Genomic DNA, 14,401 nt, shown 5'->3' on the forward strand with positions numbered 1-14,401 from the left:
CCTGCCTCACTGCGATTTGTCAGATTTCCCTACTCCTCTGGTGTCCCTCCTACTCGCTAGTTTACAAACATTTGGCAAGATGCCAGGTGCACAATGAAAATTAAAACTTAAGGGCTGCTGCAGACTACCTCTCAAGGGAGTCGCCACTGTCCGCTCTTTAGTTCTGTCAGCGTGGTAAGCCCTGGGGTAGGGCAGGGCAGCGCACATGTCCCTGGGGCCACGCACCGCTGAATAAGGAGCCTGGACCCCTGAATGCTCCCCGTGAAGGGTGAGCCTTAGTGGGGCTGCTCACCCGATCCTTACCAGGAGAGGGAGGTTGGATCTTGGGCTGGGACTTCTTGGAATCAGCAGCTGCAAAGATGTCTGGGGGAGGGTCTTCTCCCCGTTCAATCTTGCACTCAAAGGCATAGAGACACTGGATATACTGCTTTTTCAAGGAGCTGGCAGCACTGCTTGAGGTGCCCACATTGAGGTTGGTCGCAAGTTCCCGCCATTTTTTGTTCTTGTTGACCTGTACAACCAACCAGAAGAGTCGAGGTACATCTTCCACCTGGTCTTCCTGCTCACAAGCCCCAAACCCCATCAGGCTACCAGGCACTCATCTCTTACGGAATCGCAGTTCTCAGTTAACCACCAAAGTTAACCCCCCTCAGTGCAGAGTCCACAACAAATGTTAAATCCATGGCTAGCTGCCCTCTACCCTCAACAGGCTCTATCCATAGATCACTGCAACTAGCAGACAGTGCTTATTCAAAAGAGGGCAAATTTCACATCATTATTAATGGGAGAGAACAGAATTCGGAAGGTATGATGCTTTACACGAGTATACTACTGAAAAATGGTGTGCAAATCACCATCAGATCCAAACCCCTTCAAAGGCAACAATAAAAATCAACATTTTCCAAAATGGAGACGTGGCAATATCAGCTACCACTCTGCTACACTTACTTTGTCAAACTGGAGGTTTCCATATCTGGGCTGTTTTCTCGTTGTGGGGCTCTTTGCAAATTTTACATTCTTGTGCCACTGCTGCCCTGCTTCTCAGTGACATGTCACCAACTACAAGCCCCCTTCCCTCACCAGTCACTGTCCTGATTGTCCAGGAGACGCTTCAGGCCCTCTAACTTCTCTGTGCCCTCCCAGCGGCCAGCCTATACTTGTCTCCTTTCCTAAGCTTCAGGACACACTGACCAAGACCATTCCCCAATCCCTACAGTTAGATGGTCTCTCTGCTCTAGCCAGGCAGGTGTCCTTCTTCATGTATTCTTATGCTTACTCATCCACCCCAAAGGCTGGGAATACCAGCTTTCCAGTCCCAACACACAAAGGAAGCTCAACTGACCTGGTACCTGTGATACCAGAGAGAAGAGTGATAAGGAAGCAAAGAGAGGGACAACCTAGATGGCGGGGAGGTGACCAGGAACACTTTCCAGGGCACGCTAACATCTGAGCTGAAGCCTGAAGGTTGCGGATGGAGTTGGTTGGGTATATTCCGGACTCTCTCCTATATCTCCATGCCACGTAGGCCGGTCAACTGGATGACCCCTTCCTCTACCTACACCCTACTAATCCTTCACAGAAGCTCAGGACTCATATTCTGCCTTCTTGGAAGCTTCACAAACTTATAACGGCACTCTTTCTCCTCTGAACTCCCACTGACTTTAGCATTCAATTACATCACAGCACCTAAAAGGCTGGCATCCTTTCGCAAACTGGAAGACAGGCGCAGGCTTCGGGATTCCCTCCGTACCGCATCCTAGGTTCGGTGAATCCAGAAGCCTATCCAATCAAAAGTATGGCGAACCTAACCCCACGCCCCCTCCCTTTCCCTGCAGGCAGGAGAAGCCTGACTAGGAGAACTCAGTACCAGGGAGAAGGGCAAGAATAAGCCCAGGGTCACCTCAGAAGCCTGCTGCGGCTTTGCTTCCCACGCCAGTTATGTGGCGGTGTGCACGTGTCTTGTTTTGTTTTGTTTTCCTTTGTGGGGGAGGGGAATAAAGCCTGAAGGGAGAAGGAATTCATAACTGACTGTTGGTTGGCTTCATTCCAATCACTTTCTTTTCTGCTGGTGACAGCTGTTTTCCTCTTCTGATTTAGAAGGTTTGGAACACGTCTCTCCCCGCCACGCCTCCCCCTGAGCTCAGCCACAAACTCAGATCCAACAGCAGGCTCCTGATCTGATGACTACAGAACACGCATAGGAGGAAAGTTCCCAAAGCACAGCACTGCCTCAACTATTTGCCTCCTGGGCTGAGTGTAAAGCAATGCTGTAAGATATCAGAGCAGGGGCGAGGCTCAGGGTGGTATTCAGTTCAGAGGTTTTTAGCACAGATTACTGCATTCACTTCAGTATGCCATATGGAATAACTAAACACAACTTCCCACCTACTTCATCCTGCATAAGCTACTTCTATTAAACAGCTCCTGAAATCCCATCTTCACGGGGACTGGACGGAAAGGCTCAGCAGCTACTCTGGCCACACCCGCACCACCCTGCAGACCGATTCACGTGGCAGGAATCTTGCTGTAAGCTGTGCAGGTTATTTCTAGCTTTTGACAGTCTAGCAGGATACACACTACCCCTACTTTACAAATAAGTTAGGGCTCAGAGTGGTCATTCACCTTGATTACGGTCACATGTGTTGTTAAGTGGCTAAGAAAGAATTCAAAACCAGACTCATCTCTCCAAACCATGCCCTTGCTCACTATGCCAAACTGCCTCCCGCATTCTCCCTATCTTTGTACCCCAGTGAGACCCTAGACACATGGTAAACTCATTGCTAATACTTCCTACTACCCAGGGAGGTCTCAGCCTCCTGTCTTTGTCCTATCTTCTGGAAGCCCTGTGCTTCCAGTCTGTCAGTATGTGCCTCAGAGAGCAGGAGACGGTGATGCCCCTGTGGGATGCTTGGCACCAGGTGAAGCCACTGAGTACCTAGAGAGAGGCTTGTTGAAACCACAGAGGAAGCCAAGTGCTAGGCACTCACCTGAGTCAATCCACCAATCTCCTTCACAGACACATAGAGGCGATAGAGGTCCAGAGGTTTCCTACCCACAGCAGGCAGATTTGTCATGCCCATGGCCTTCTCCTCCGTGAAGGCCAGATAACGGTCCACCCACATCTTCCTCTCAGGCTCACCACCCAGCTCATACAACTTGGTGATCTTCTCATTGGTTGTAGTAGAAGAACTGGATTTCTGGAAGGGGCAGGTCAAGATTCATAGGAACCGGTCAGATTCAAAGCCTATGCTAAGGGTGGTCTCAGAAGTCCCTTGATTAGGGCATTGGTAAAGCTTCTTATTCTGGGGTAGTCAGTAACATGTACCCTGCCTTCGCAAGGTCAGAAGACCAAATGGGAGCTAGAAATTCTTCCTGTAAAGGAAGGAAGCTAACACTGCCCGTATGTTATGCATTGGGTGCCATGCTAGACGCCTTTATATATCAGGCATTATTAATTATCCTCCTCTTCAAAGATAAGGAAGCAGGCACAGGAGGCCATTCCTAAAATCTCATTGTTTTTAAGTAGCAGAGCTAAGTGTCAAACCCTTATCCACCTGACAACAATGTCACTATACTACTTCCATGCTATTACCCAGGAGGCTGGGCATGATTTTATAGACTGTTTCAGAGAACTCAAGAAACTCAAAACGTTGATTTTGAGACAATGGGATGGACTAAAATGAAAAGAAACTTCCTCCTCTCAAGAAAGGAAGGGTCTCCTACCTGCCTGAAAGGCTTTGGATGTTAAATATCCTGTCCCAGACAGGAGGATGGCTAAAAGGGTCTGAGAGTCAGAGGTGAAGGTCCACAGGACGTGGCAGCTGTACATTTTTATTTCCCCTACTTTATAAGATAGGGAAAATGGGCTATGACAAAGGGCAGAAATGTTTCAAATGATTCAAACACTGAACAGGTCCCCAGACTGCCACACAACCCAACAGATAGCACACTCGGGGCCATCCTACAGGGAGGCCAAGCAAGGACCCAAACCCCCAACTGCCTCATCTTCCTCTCTATAGAACACAGGGCACCAACCATTCCTGCTGCTCTGAGTAAGGTCCAGGAAGAGAAGAGCAACTAGTTGCCCATGGCACACACCACCTATCAATGCATGAGGATAGGGTGCACAGTTTCACAAAGGGCATTACAGAGAATTCTACACTGCAGGCCTGGCATTTCCTCTATCACAGACAGCTGTGAGAACATTGTGTTATTTACATCAGGACCCCTCAGGCTAAACGAAATCTAATTCAATGAGCTACTAGCCTGGGACCCTTCATGATCAGAAGATCAGCCTTTTCTGAGATGATCTAGTCCATGTCATGAAAGGCTAGAGTCTAGTCACCCTCTTTTCTTTTTCCTTCCTATCCCTGGAGAGGATGGGACAGAGAGTTGAGAGGAGTCAGGATATAAATCATTACCTTGGATTTGGACTCTGTCTTGGGTGTCCCGTCTGCCTTGTTGTTCATTTTGGTGGCTGGAGTTAACTTGACGTCCCCAAGGCCCATCATCTCTGGGCTGGCTGCCATCCCTATAAAAGAGAAAAAAATCTCAAGTCCAATAAGTTTGTGACATGAAGATCATTCTGGAAGAAATTCCTGGGATGAGCAAGGACTTGGACTTACCTGCTGAATTGTTGGCCATGGTCCCACCCATGGGATACGGGGGTCCCTGAGGGTTGATCATGCCAGCCATACTATTAATCCCTTGTCCGTAGGGAGGTCCAGTTCCCATCATGCCCCCCTGATTCATATTGGGGTAGCCTGGTGGCCTGAGGAAGAAGATGGAAAGTGAGAGAGAGATAAGAGTTGGACACATTGAGCTTTCATATTTGGAACTGAGCTAAATAGAGTTTGTGAGCCAAGATCATCTAGTGAGGCTTACAAGGAAAAAGTTTATGGGTTTCCCAAACCACAACCATGTACCACCTGACCCAGACATTCCTATCTACTACCTCCCACGAAAGGTTCTACGATGGTTCAGGCTCCAAACAGGAAACCATAGCTCAATTTTAAAGGATACAATCCTTGGAGAAGGGACCCCTACCATGTCTCTTAAGTACTGCCTCCCTCTAAGTGTCAAAATGTGTTTCCATTTAAGGGCTTCTCTATGGCAAAAGGCCTACATTTTACCACTCTGTCATGTCAAAACCCAACCAAACTGGACCCCTCATGGCACAGCACCTGGAGGTGCTTTCTTGATGGACCTACCGCAAACTCTATGCTTCCATCATTCTGAAACACTACCAAACCCATCTCTTTACCATTAACCCCCCCATTCTACCTTAGTTCATAAGCATTCCAGTATACAAGAGTCACTGTAAGAACTGTAGCCACCAACAGAGGGGTACACAGACAGAGCCCTTAAAAGCCAGTAGAATCATATTCACTGAAGTGAACGGCCACCAAAGTGAGTGTCCAAGGAAGAATGGATGAATCTTCAAAGTCATTAAACCAAATCACATGAGCTCTCTGCACTTTAGTGCCAGATTCAAACATGAAGAACCACACAGAACAGTAGAGAAATGGCAAACCACAACCTTACCATCCTCTATTTCTCACACTACAGATCCAAGTCATATGTATCATTAAAATCCTTTTGGAAACCAAAAAACTAGATTGACAGAAGAAACAGAGAAACTCTGAAAACTTATTTTACTCATCAAAATAACCTATGCTTTCTAAAGTTCTTTACATACAATATCTGGACATGTGAAATTTGATACCAACTGAAGATGCTTAAGAATCAGCACTTTTGTTGGTTTTCTTTCCCACTGTAAGGAAACCCAGTTTTCTAAAGAGCTCTCGATAAAACACATATTTACCAAGATGGCATGGTTCAGATCCAGAAGCATCTCAACAACCCAAATCACTTTACAATTTATTTCCTTCTGCTGACACCCTCTTCACTTCCCAGGCCTTACCTGTTTTGGATAGAGTTGGCAGCAACATGCATGGCGACAGCAGTTTCTTGAGTTTTCCGATTCATGCCCCCTGGTGGGGGACACATCCCTGACCCAACCTGAGGTGGCATATTGGCCATGTTAGGGCCATAAGGCCGGTTGCCCATGGAGGCATGACTCATTCTCCCTGGAGGGAGTGTGCCATAAGGTGGGATGCCAGGCTGCCCATGCATCTGACCTCCAGCACCCATAGGGTTCATACTTCCGGCCATGCCTGCACTGGGGTAGTTAGCATTGGGCAAGGCATTATAGTTTGGCTGCCTGGGGTAGCCTCCTGGGAAGGAAAGAAGAGAAGACGCAGAGACTTGGTTAGTGACTCACTAGCAACTTCTTAATCTCGCTCAGCTCTAAAACTCCAAAGATAATAAATGATAGGAATCACTCACTATTTGGTCTGATAAGAGACCAACTTCATGGCAGCCTTCACCCCATTAAAAAAAAGGGGGAGGAGGCCAGGAACACAGAAAGGCAGGCCTCAGTTGTCCTCTCATCCTAAAGCCAGTACAGCACAGAGCAAGACTTGCTGGCAGGCTCTGCTGCTACCCAGGCCCCTCAACTCCCAGAACTCCTTCCTTTCGACATAGGCAATCTGCCGTCTCTTCCATGTTCCGTGTAAGACATTCAGCTTTAGATCCACCCAGGGCTCATTTTGAGGAAAGATACATTCTATTAGGACTAATTTACTTTAATTACCATTAAGTGTTTGCCCAGTCTTGAGCTAAACACCTTCTCCCCATTTTACGGATGAAAGAGAGACTCAGGGATATTCAGGGACTTTCCCATGGTGACAGTCCTGCCCTATTTTTAGGGCCTGGCTTTGGTGGATTTAAAGCAAAGGGCAGTCCTACTCTTACAACCCAGGGAGCAGCATATGTATACACCTCTATGTACTCCTAACTGGGTAGCATACTCACCCTGTGGGCCGTACTGACTCCCCTGGGGACCATAGCTCCCCATGGAGTTCTGCTGGTAGGAGCCCATGCCTGTGTGCATCTGTCCACCCGAAGGCTGACGCGGAGATAAGGCCGAGCCGGGCTGGGGGGAACTGTACTGGGGCATCTGGGGGTTCCTCTGCATGTAACCTATTTGTGGGTAGTGTCCATATATTATTACCTCAGTACAATGAGAACAGATGTTCTCCCTTATCATAAGACCTCACCATCTACATTTTCTTTAGCAACTACCTACGAAGTCTCTTATCTTATTTGCTATATAATTATGTGCTCTTTTAGGCACCCTCCAAAGTGACATTGCCACCAACCAGGGCATGCCAACTGTTTCTACTAAATGGGGGTCTGAAAAGACAAACAGCAATGACAACAAAATGGGACAGGATTTAAAGGGTAAAGATTTGATGCCAAGTCTTCAGTATCTGCTGACCAAATTAGACACAATGTAGGAAGGAATCCATTAGAGCACAAACATTGAGAAACAACACTGGGGGGCAACACAATACTGGAGCCACCAACATGGTTAAACCCACTCTAACTTCACAATTCATTGCTGGGATTGTCCTAAGCTTCCTGGTCATACAATTCTCCAAAAGCTATTGTACAGGATAATCAAATGGCTCCCTTAGACTTCTGCACCTCCCTGAAAGCCCAGGGTCTCACCTCGATCTTGGGCAATGCTCGATTGGTTCATGGAAGGATGCATGATGCTGTCCGACTGGCCACTGGGTGGCCGAGGTGGCATCTGGTTGCCTGCTCCAAACAGAGAAAGAAGCCAGTCATGGCTAAGCCTGGAAATTCTAGCTAGGAGGTCATTTCAGAGCTGGAAATGGCTCCTGCCAAGGCCAAACCTCCCAGTAACACATACACAGAGGGACCCCACCAAGGGGCTCCCATCTCTCTTCTTCAAATGCTGAATGGAAACTTCGCAGACATGAACCAGAGATGTTCTCTGTGACAGTGGAAGGCTGGGGCTCCCTGATATCACCGGGGGCCAGTCCCTTTTCCCTCTCCCTGAAGTCCAGCACTTGAAGGTACCTGGCACTGCAGCAGGCGAGAGTGGTCCTGAGCGAGACTGAGCAACACTGGCGGGAGAGCCAACAGGGGACGGGGAGGGGCCTCGGATGCCAGGCAGGTGAGGGGAGGTATGAGGAGAGAAAGGAGACTGAGCTGGATTACTCTGCTCTCCTTGGCTGCTGGAAATCCCTGATGTGCTCACTCCAGGGCTCAGAGCTCCTTCTGTCCCCATGGGGAGATCGTCTATTGAACCAGATAGATCCTGAAACATACACATAAGCATATGGATTAGCAATGTTAGGCAGAAAGACTTCTTTCAACAGTTGTACTACACAATTAATATTTTACCTAGCCAACCAAGAGCAAACACACTGCTCAAGTTATGTAGTCATGATACTAAAGCTTACAGATGGCAAACTCTATTCAGAGTCAGATAGAAAATATTTTAGACTCTGTGGGCCATTACTCTTTGTCACAATTACTCAACTCTGCCACCATAGTGCTAAAGCAGTTACAGATAATACATCAACAAATGGGTAGACTGTGTTCTAATAAAACTTTATTTATAAAAACAAGTAACTAGCCCATAAGCTGTAGTTTGCTGACCCATGGTCTATCTATCAGAGCAGATCATCTAGCACTTTCATCTTCTTTCCCGTCCCCAACTTCTTCTTTTTTCTTTTTTTAAGATTTTATTTTTTTTTTTGACAGAGAGAGACACAGAGAGAGGGGGAACACAAGCAGGGGGAGTGGGAGAGGGAGAAGCAGGCTTTCTGCTGAGCAGGGAGCCCAATGCGGGGCTCGATCCCAGGACCCTGGGATCATGACCTGAGCCAAAGGCAGATGCTTAACGACTGAGCCACCCAGGCGCCCCTCCTGTCCCCAACTTCTATAGTCACAAGAAAGCTGCTCTTTCAGTGAGACTTTAGTTCTTTTCTGATGGGGAAACTTGACAAAATACTGCCAGGATGGCACCAGGAGCTAGCTACAGGAGAACGTTAAACAAGTTTGGGCAACATTCACAGACCCCCTCTCCATCAGATTATTATAACCTACGTTTACCAAGGATGTACTTGCTCCAAGTTACCACACAGTAAACATAAAGGGTAGGACGTGGGAAAGGGACAGATTGTATGAGACAATTCCTTAACTGCCAAGAAGATCTGGGACTACATTCCTAACAACTGGCCCACAACAGGGATGAACAAATGTTTACCAACTGAGCAAATCAGTTTTCCTCCTAGCTTTGTTTTTTCGGTGAAAACTTGATGTTTATTGGGGGGCTTTGCTTATCTTGAATTCATCAGTATAGCGTTCACTCGAGGTCAGTAATCTCCTGAGATTAGCAACCAGGAGCTCAATATGAAAAATATTCACCACAGGAAATGCACACCCAGCCCCAACCTCATTCTCTAGCAGTATCACTGGTTCAACACCACACATTAACTTCAGGCTGGGAACTAACTAAAGGATGAGAGCTTTGGGTAGGGGCTCAGATCGGGAAACACCTAATGCTCAAATGTTTAAAAAAGAAGTTCTCTTAAAGAGACATCTGAAGAGAAAGGAGATCCGAAATGGCCTAAGTCTATTCCTATTCCTACAACAAGCTCACCCTAAAAAGATTAGCTCAAGATAACACTGACCCTGGAGTCTGACAATAACACTGAAGGCCAGAGGGCACCTCTTAGGCTCTCCCCAAAGTATTAGGTTGGTTGGACCTTCTGCAAATCAGCTGGTTACTTCACTAAGCTGGGAACATTTCCACGGAGTTCTATGGGAATAAAGCTTGCCCTGAAGGCAAGGCAGGCAGGTAGGTATGCATTTGTGCCTGTGTCCAGCTCTCCACTGTTAGCTCAGAAGTCAGAAAATGCTAGCACACCATAGCATGCTTTCAATATGAAGTAAGAATTAGTTCCAGCATGGACAAGAACTCAAGAAGACTCTCCTGTAGATAACACCAGAAGGTGTCTTCCCTTTCAAAGGACTAAAGTATCATCCCAAGAAAGGAGAATTCCACCCCCATGTTGAGGGCTAAGCTATACCAGGGACACCTGGCTTCTGAGCCAAGGAGAATAAACCCAAAGAGGCAGCAGCAAGAAGACAAGAGAAGCCAACTGTGTAGACCCTGAAAGCCACTTGTTAGGCCCTGACCTGTAACAGAAACCACAGCTCAAAGCTTTCTTTTAGGGACCAGTAGGTTCCCTCAGCATTCCTTCCTTCAGGACCCATTCCTTATTGATCTGCCAGCTTCCGGTAATACAACTACTTGCTTACAGAAAAAAGAAATCAGTGTATTCTGAAAAAGAATAGGAATCAAAGGTCCATCCATAAGAACGTGGCCCTATTCAAATGGCTTTGGAAAATTAAGTGTTTTGAATATCTTCGGTATGTATGTATGTATGTATTTATTCATTGGGGGGGGGGCGTTGAGGGAGAGGGAAAGAGAATCCTCAAGTAGACTCCCCGCTGAGGGCAGAGCCCGATGCAGGGCTCAATCCCAGGACCCTGAGATCAGACCTGAGCCGAAACCAAGAATCAGATGCTTAACCGACTGAGCCACCCAGGTGCCCCTGAATATTTTTGGTTTTAATTAAACAAAATATGAATACTCTCATGGTAAAAACAGTTCAGATAGTAGAGGTAAAGCCAAAGTTCCCCTTTGCTCTATTTCTGCTGCCTTCAACTGAGGAATCCCTGCTCAACTGGGTATATACCCTTGGAAATCTGAGGAACTGAGGTGGGGGGGAAGGGAAGGAAAAAACCCAACAACAGCCCACCAACCACTGCTATGAGTCGGAACGGGGCCTACGGATGGCTCCTTCAGCCACACTTCTTTTTTTTTTTTTTTCAGCCACACTTCTGTTAAAAACCAGGTTCTCCACAGATCCATAAGTGAATGTGTTAGTCCAGCTGAGAGATCCCAGGAGCCTGAAGAAAACTCCGGCAACCCCTGGGACTGGGCTCTCAGGACCCTGGAGGTATCTGTGGTGGCAGCGGGGTGGCTTTCTGCACAGAGACACTCTGAGGAGGGCTGTCAGTTTTGGTAAAGTGCCCTGAGCTCCTTGGAGAAAAAGTGCTAAATAAACCACTGTCAACAGCAGCCCCACGTGGGCTGGGATGCCTGGGCACAGAATAATAGTGGGGAAGGAAATAGCATTAATCTTCTTATCTCTCTGATTTGGTTGGTTTGAGGCCAATCTCTCAAACTGTCATTTTCAGCAGATGGCAACTGGTCAGCATGGGGGTAGCTGATTTAAAAGAAAAATTTGTTTTTCTTTTTAAAGATTTTATTTATTTGGGGGTTGGGGAGAGAGAGAGCTAGAAATAGCTAGAGAGAACACAAGCAGTGGGGGAGGGGCAAGGGAAGAGGGAGAAGCAGACTCCTTGCTGAGCAGGGAGCCCGAGTGGGACTTGATCCCAGGACCCTGGGACCATGACTTGAGCCGAAGGCAGGTACTTAACCAACTGAGCCACCTAGGCCCCCCTGTTTTTCTGTGTTTTTGTTTGTTTTGTTTGTTTGTTTCTTTAAAGAACCAGAATGTTAGCATAGGAAGGGACAAATCATTTGCCATTTACCATCTGAGCATGTATAATGTGCCAGGCACTTTATGGAGTTCCTTACTTTTCTACTATTCTCGCAAACAGGTACTATTACCATTAACATGTTGAATATGTGCATGCTGATGCTCAGAGAGATTGGGTTACATGCCCAAGTCATCCAGCAAGTAAGTAGCAGAAACTAGATTTTGAACCCAGGTCTGCTGAACCCCAAAGTCTATGTTCTTTCTCTCTCCATTATGCTGTGATACTATATAGACTGAGAAAAAGTACTACACCTTTGAGTTAGGAGACCAAAGCTGAGTTCTTGGTACTTATCACTTGTGGCCTTGGACAAGCCGGCAACAAGCTGGGCCTGGTTTTCTCAGTTATACAATAGGGGGACTGGACAAATCTGAGTTTGTGGTAACCCTGGGCCATATGTATGAAACTCCACTGGCACCATATGGTTGGGGCCATATGGAATATGCAGTACCAGCAGTAACAGCCTGGAATGAGAGATATGACAACACACAAGTAGTGTAAGATATAAGACATATCGATCAGTCCCAGTAGCTTAATCACAGTAAATGTCTTCATTGGGAAATGGGAGGGCCTGGTGGGGAGGAAGACTCCAAAAGAAGTGTCTCCCCTCTATCTACATGAACAGATATTGCTCTGAATTCCATGTCCTTTTTATTTTTATTTTTTTAAAGTTTTATTTATTTTTTGACAGAGCGAGCGAGAGAGGGAACACAAGCAGGGGGAGTGGGAGAGGGAGAAGCAGGCTTCCCGCTGAGCAGGGAGCCTGATGCGGGGCTCGATCCCAGGACCCTGGGATCATGACCTGAGCTGAAGGCAGACGCTTAACCGACTGAGCCACCCAGGCACCCCTCCACATCCTTTTATTACATGGGACACACCTCTGCTTTCTACCCCACAAAAAGCCAGTTTTTCAGGTCTTTTGTTCCACAAAAAGCGGATGTCTGGTTGTTGAGTCAGACCTCAATGTGCCGAACAAGTCTGGCTTTCCACAACACACCTATCACACAAAGTTCAATCAACCCAAGCCCCTACTCTCCCTGGCAGGGGCTACTTTTAGCATTTCAAAACTCAGGGTGTCTTGGTTCTTCCAAAAGGGCCCACCTAACAGGTATCTTCCAAGAGGTCTATTGAAAGAATTGTAGCAATGTCCCTTAAGTGGAAAGATATCTTTTCCCAGGTTTGTTCTCTTCCAAGCATAATCCTGCTGAGAGATGGGAGGTGAGGATCAGCCCACTCAGTGCCCTGCCAGTTCCGAGGAAGCAGCAGGGCCAGGGAGAATTTCCTCACGTGTTTCCAACGTGTTTCATGCATTTTATTGCTCATCTACCATGCAGATCAAAAGCGCTGGAGCAGGTCCAACTATTTCACACAGAATCTCACACTCCAGGCTGGCTACAGCCCCGAAAGCCTTCGTTTCTTCACTTGAAATACTGCCCAATGTTATTTTGGGATGTGACCTGATAGAGGAAGCCCATAGGGACTCCATGACGATAACTGTTCCAGCTGTGATTGGTTGCCCACCCCCAGCAAGTGCCAGCATGGGTTTGTCAGGCTCTGCTGACAAACAGAACTCGGCAGCTAACACCTTCTCTTCACACCACAACAAAACCATGCCTGAAATCACACAGTCCATACCTCGTTGGAGGGGGGCAGGAGGTTGGGGGAGGCCTGCTAGTGCTCTCACAGGAAGGGCTGCAAGTTTTAACATGAATTGCCTGCCTGATGAAGTACATTTTCAAGCAGAAGATACCAGATCAGGGTTAGAGGAAGGGGGTTTAAACGGTCTCCTGACAGAGCCTGAGGATGACATCAGTTCGTTCTGCCAAGCAGATTAAATAACATCAACAGGCAAGTCTAAAGAACAGGCTCATGGAAATGCTCAATTCAGGGTTTTCTCATAAATTTGGATGAGTCCTTGAGAAATGGAGCTTTTGTTAACCCCCAGATGGAGTTCTCGTCCTCTTTCAGTTGAGAAGAGCTTTTGCCAAGTTGTGCTGACTACTGGCGGGGAAACCACCCACCAAGAGAACCAGGTAAATCCTATATATATACTTATGGGTGGGTGGGGTGTGTGTGTGGGTGTGTTGGGAACCTTGCAATTCAGCCACACTCACTTAAATGACTTCCTTGAATGAAAAAAAGCCCAAATACACAGCCCGAAATGACCAGATCTGCACCGGCACTTCTCAAGTGTTTCTCCAGCAGCGTACCGAACAGATTCATGGCCACGGCAGGAGGCTGCTCCCATGCTGGAGAATGGGAGGAAATCCTGAAGAACACAGAAAAGATTGGCAGACTTGACCCTTGAAGAAAGGTAGACAGCACTTCTGTCTGGAAAGGAGAGAAACTTCAAGGAAAAAGGAGTATTACATAGGAACTACTTAAGGCAAATAAGTTTTGGGGAGACCTGGTTTTTCATAAAGACTTCCTTAAGCAACTTATTTGTCAAGGATCAGGGGAGAAGAGGCTACCTCTACCAAATACTTCTAAAAAATATTCAGTACAATAAAGTTTCATTCGTAGGTTCTCTTTTCCACAATCTTTGCTAAATGGAAGAAAGGGTGATCTGACTCCGGAGTTACAGAACTCTGATGAGTGGTCACAGCCCAACAGATGAGCTGCCATCTCTGCCCAGAGAGCAGGCTAGCTCGTGCTGGCTGAAATGCCAAGAACAAATCAATACACAGAACAGGCTGCCTCTTACTACTGGTGGTACTTTCGAGTCAGGGGCTAAGCAGGTGGCTGAGAAGGGAAAAGGAAAGACACAGAAGACGGCACCATCTTTCTAGCTTAGGACCAAACACCATCTCCTGCTTGAACTACACCCACTGTTTGGAATAGCAGAAACTGCTCTGGGAAAGGCAAGAGAACTTGATTTCCTAACCCCTAC

The 14,401-nt window shown here is 47.1% G+C and overlaps 1 protein-coding gene and 1 long non-coding RNA gene across 3 annotated transcripts in view; one reads left to right on the forward strand and one right to left on the reverse strand.

Moving 5' to 3' along the window:
* ARID1A (AT-rich interaction domain 1A) overlaps positions 1 to 14,401 on the reverse strand; it is a 67,803-nt gene that overhangs the window by 9,171 nt on the left and 44,231 nt on the right. For both annotated transcript variants that reach the window (XM_036116434.2, XM_036116433.2), the window contains exons 5-12: positions 7,951 to 8,191; positions 7,576 to 7,665; positions 6,877 to 7,044; positions 5,924 to 6,236; positions 4,626 to 4,771; positions 4,422 to 4,531; positions 2,988 to 3,197; positions 304 to 511 (exon numbers count right to left, since the gene is read on the reverse strand). In XM_036116434.2, coding sequence (XP_035972327.1) covers positions 304 to 511; positions 2,988 to 3,197; positions 4,422 to 4,531; positions 4,626 to 4,771; positions 5,924 to 6,236; positions 6,877 to 7,044; positions 7,576 to 7,665; positions 7,951 to 8,191 — 1,486 coding nt within the window. The remainder of the gene's footprint in view (positions 1 to 303; positions 512 to 2,987; positions 3,198 to 4,421; positions 4,532 to 4,625; positions 4,772 to 5,923; positions 6,237 to 6,876; positions 7,045 to 7,575; positions 7,666 to 7,950; positions 8,192 to 14,401) is intronic.
* On the forward strand, positions 8,185 to 14,036 carry LOC118550966 (uncharacterized). The gene is made up of 4 exons (XR_013448322.1): positions 8,185 to 10,907; positions 11,575 to 11,654; positions 12,846 to 13,544; positions 13,654 to 14,036. It is a non-coding gene; the product is annotated as an uncharacterized LOC118550966 (long non-coding RNA).

Source organism: Halichoerus grypus, chromosome 5, assembly GCF_964656455.1.
Source record: "Halichoerus grypus chromosome 5, mHalGry1.hap1.1, whole genome shotgun sequence".
Classification (NCBI taxonomy): Eukaryota; Metazoa; Chordata; class Mammalia; order Carnivora; family Phocidae; genus Halichoerus; species Halichoerus grypus.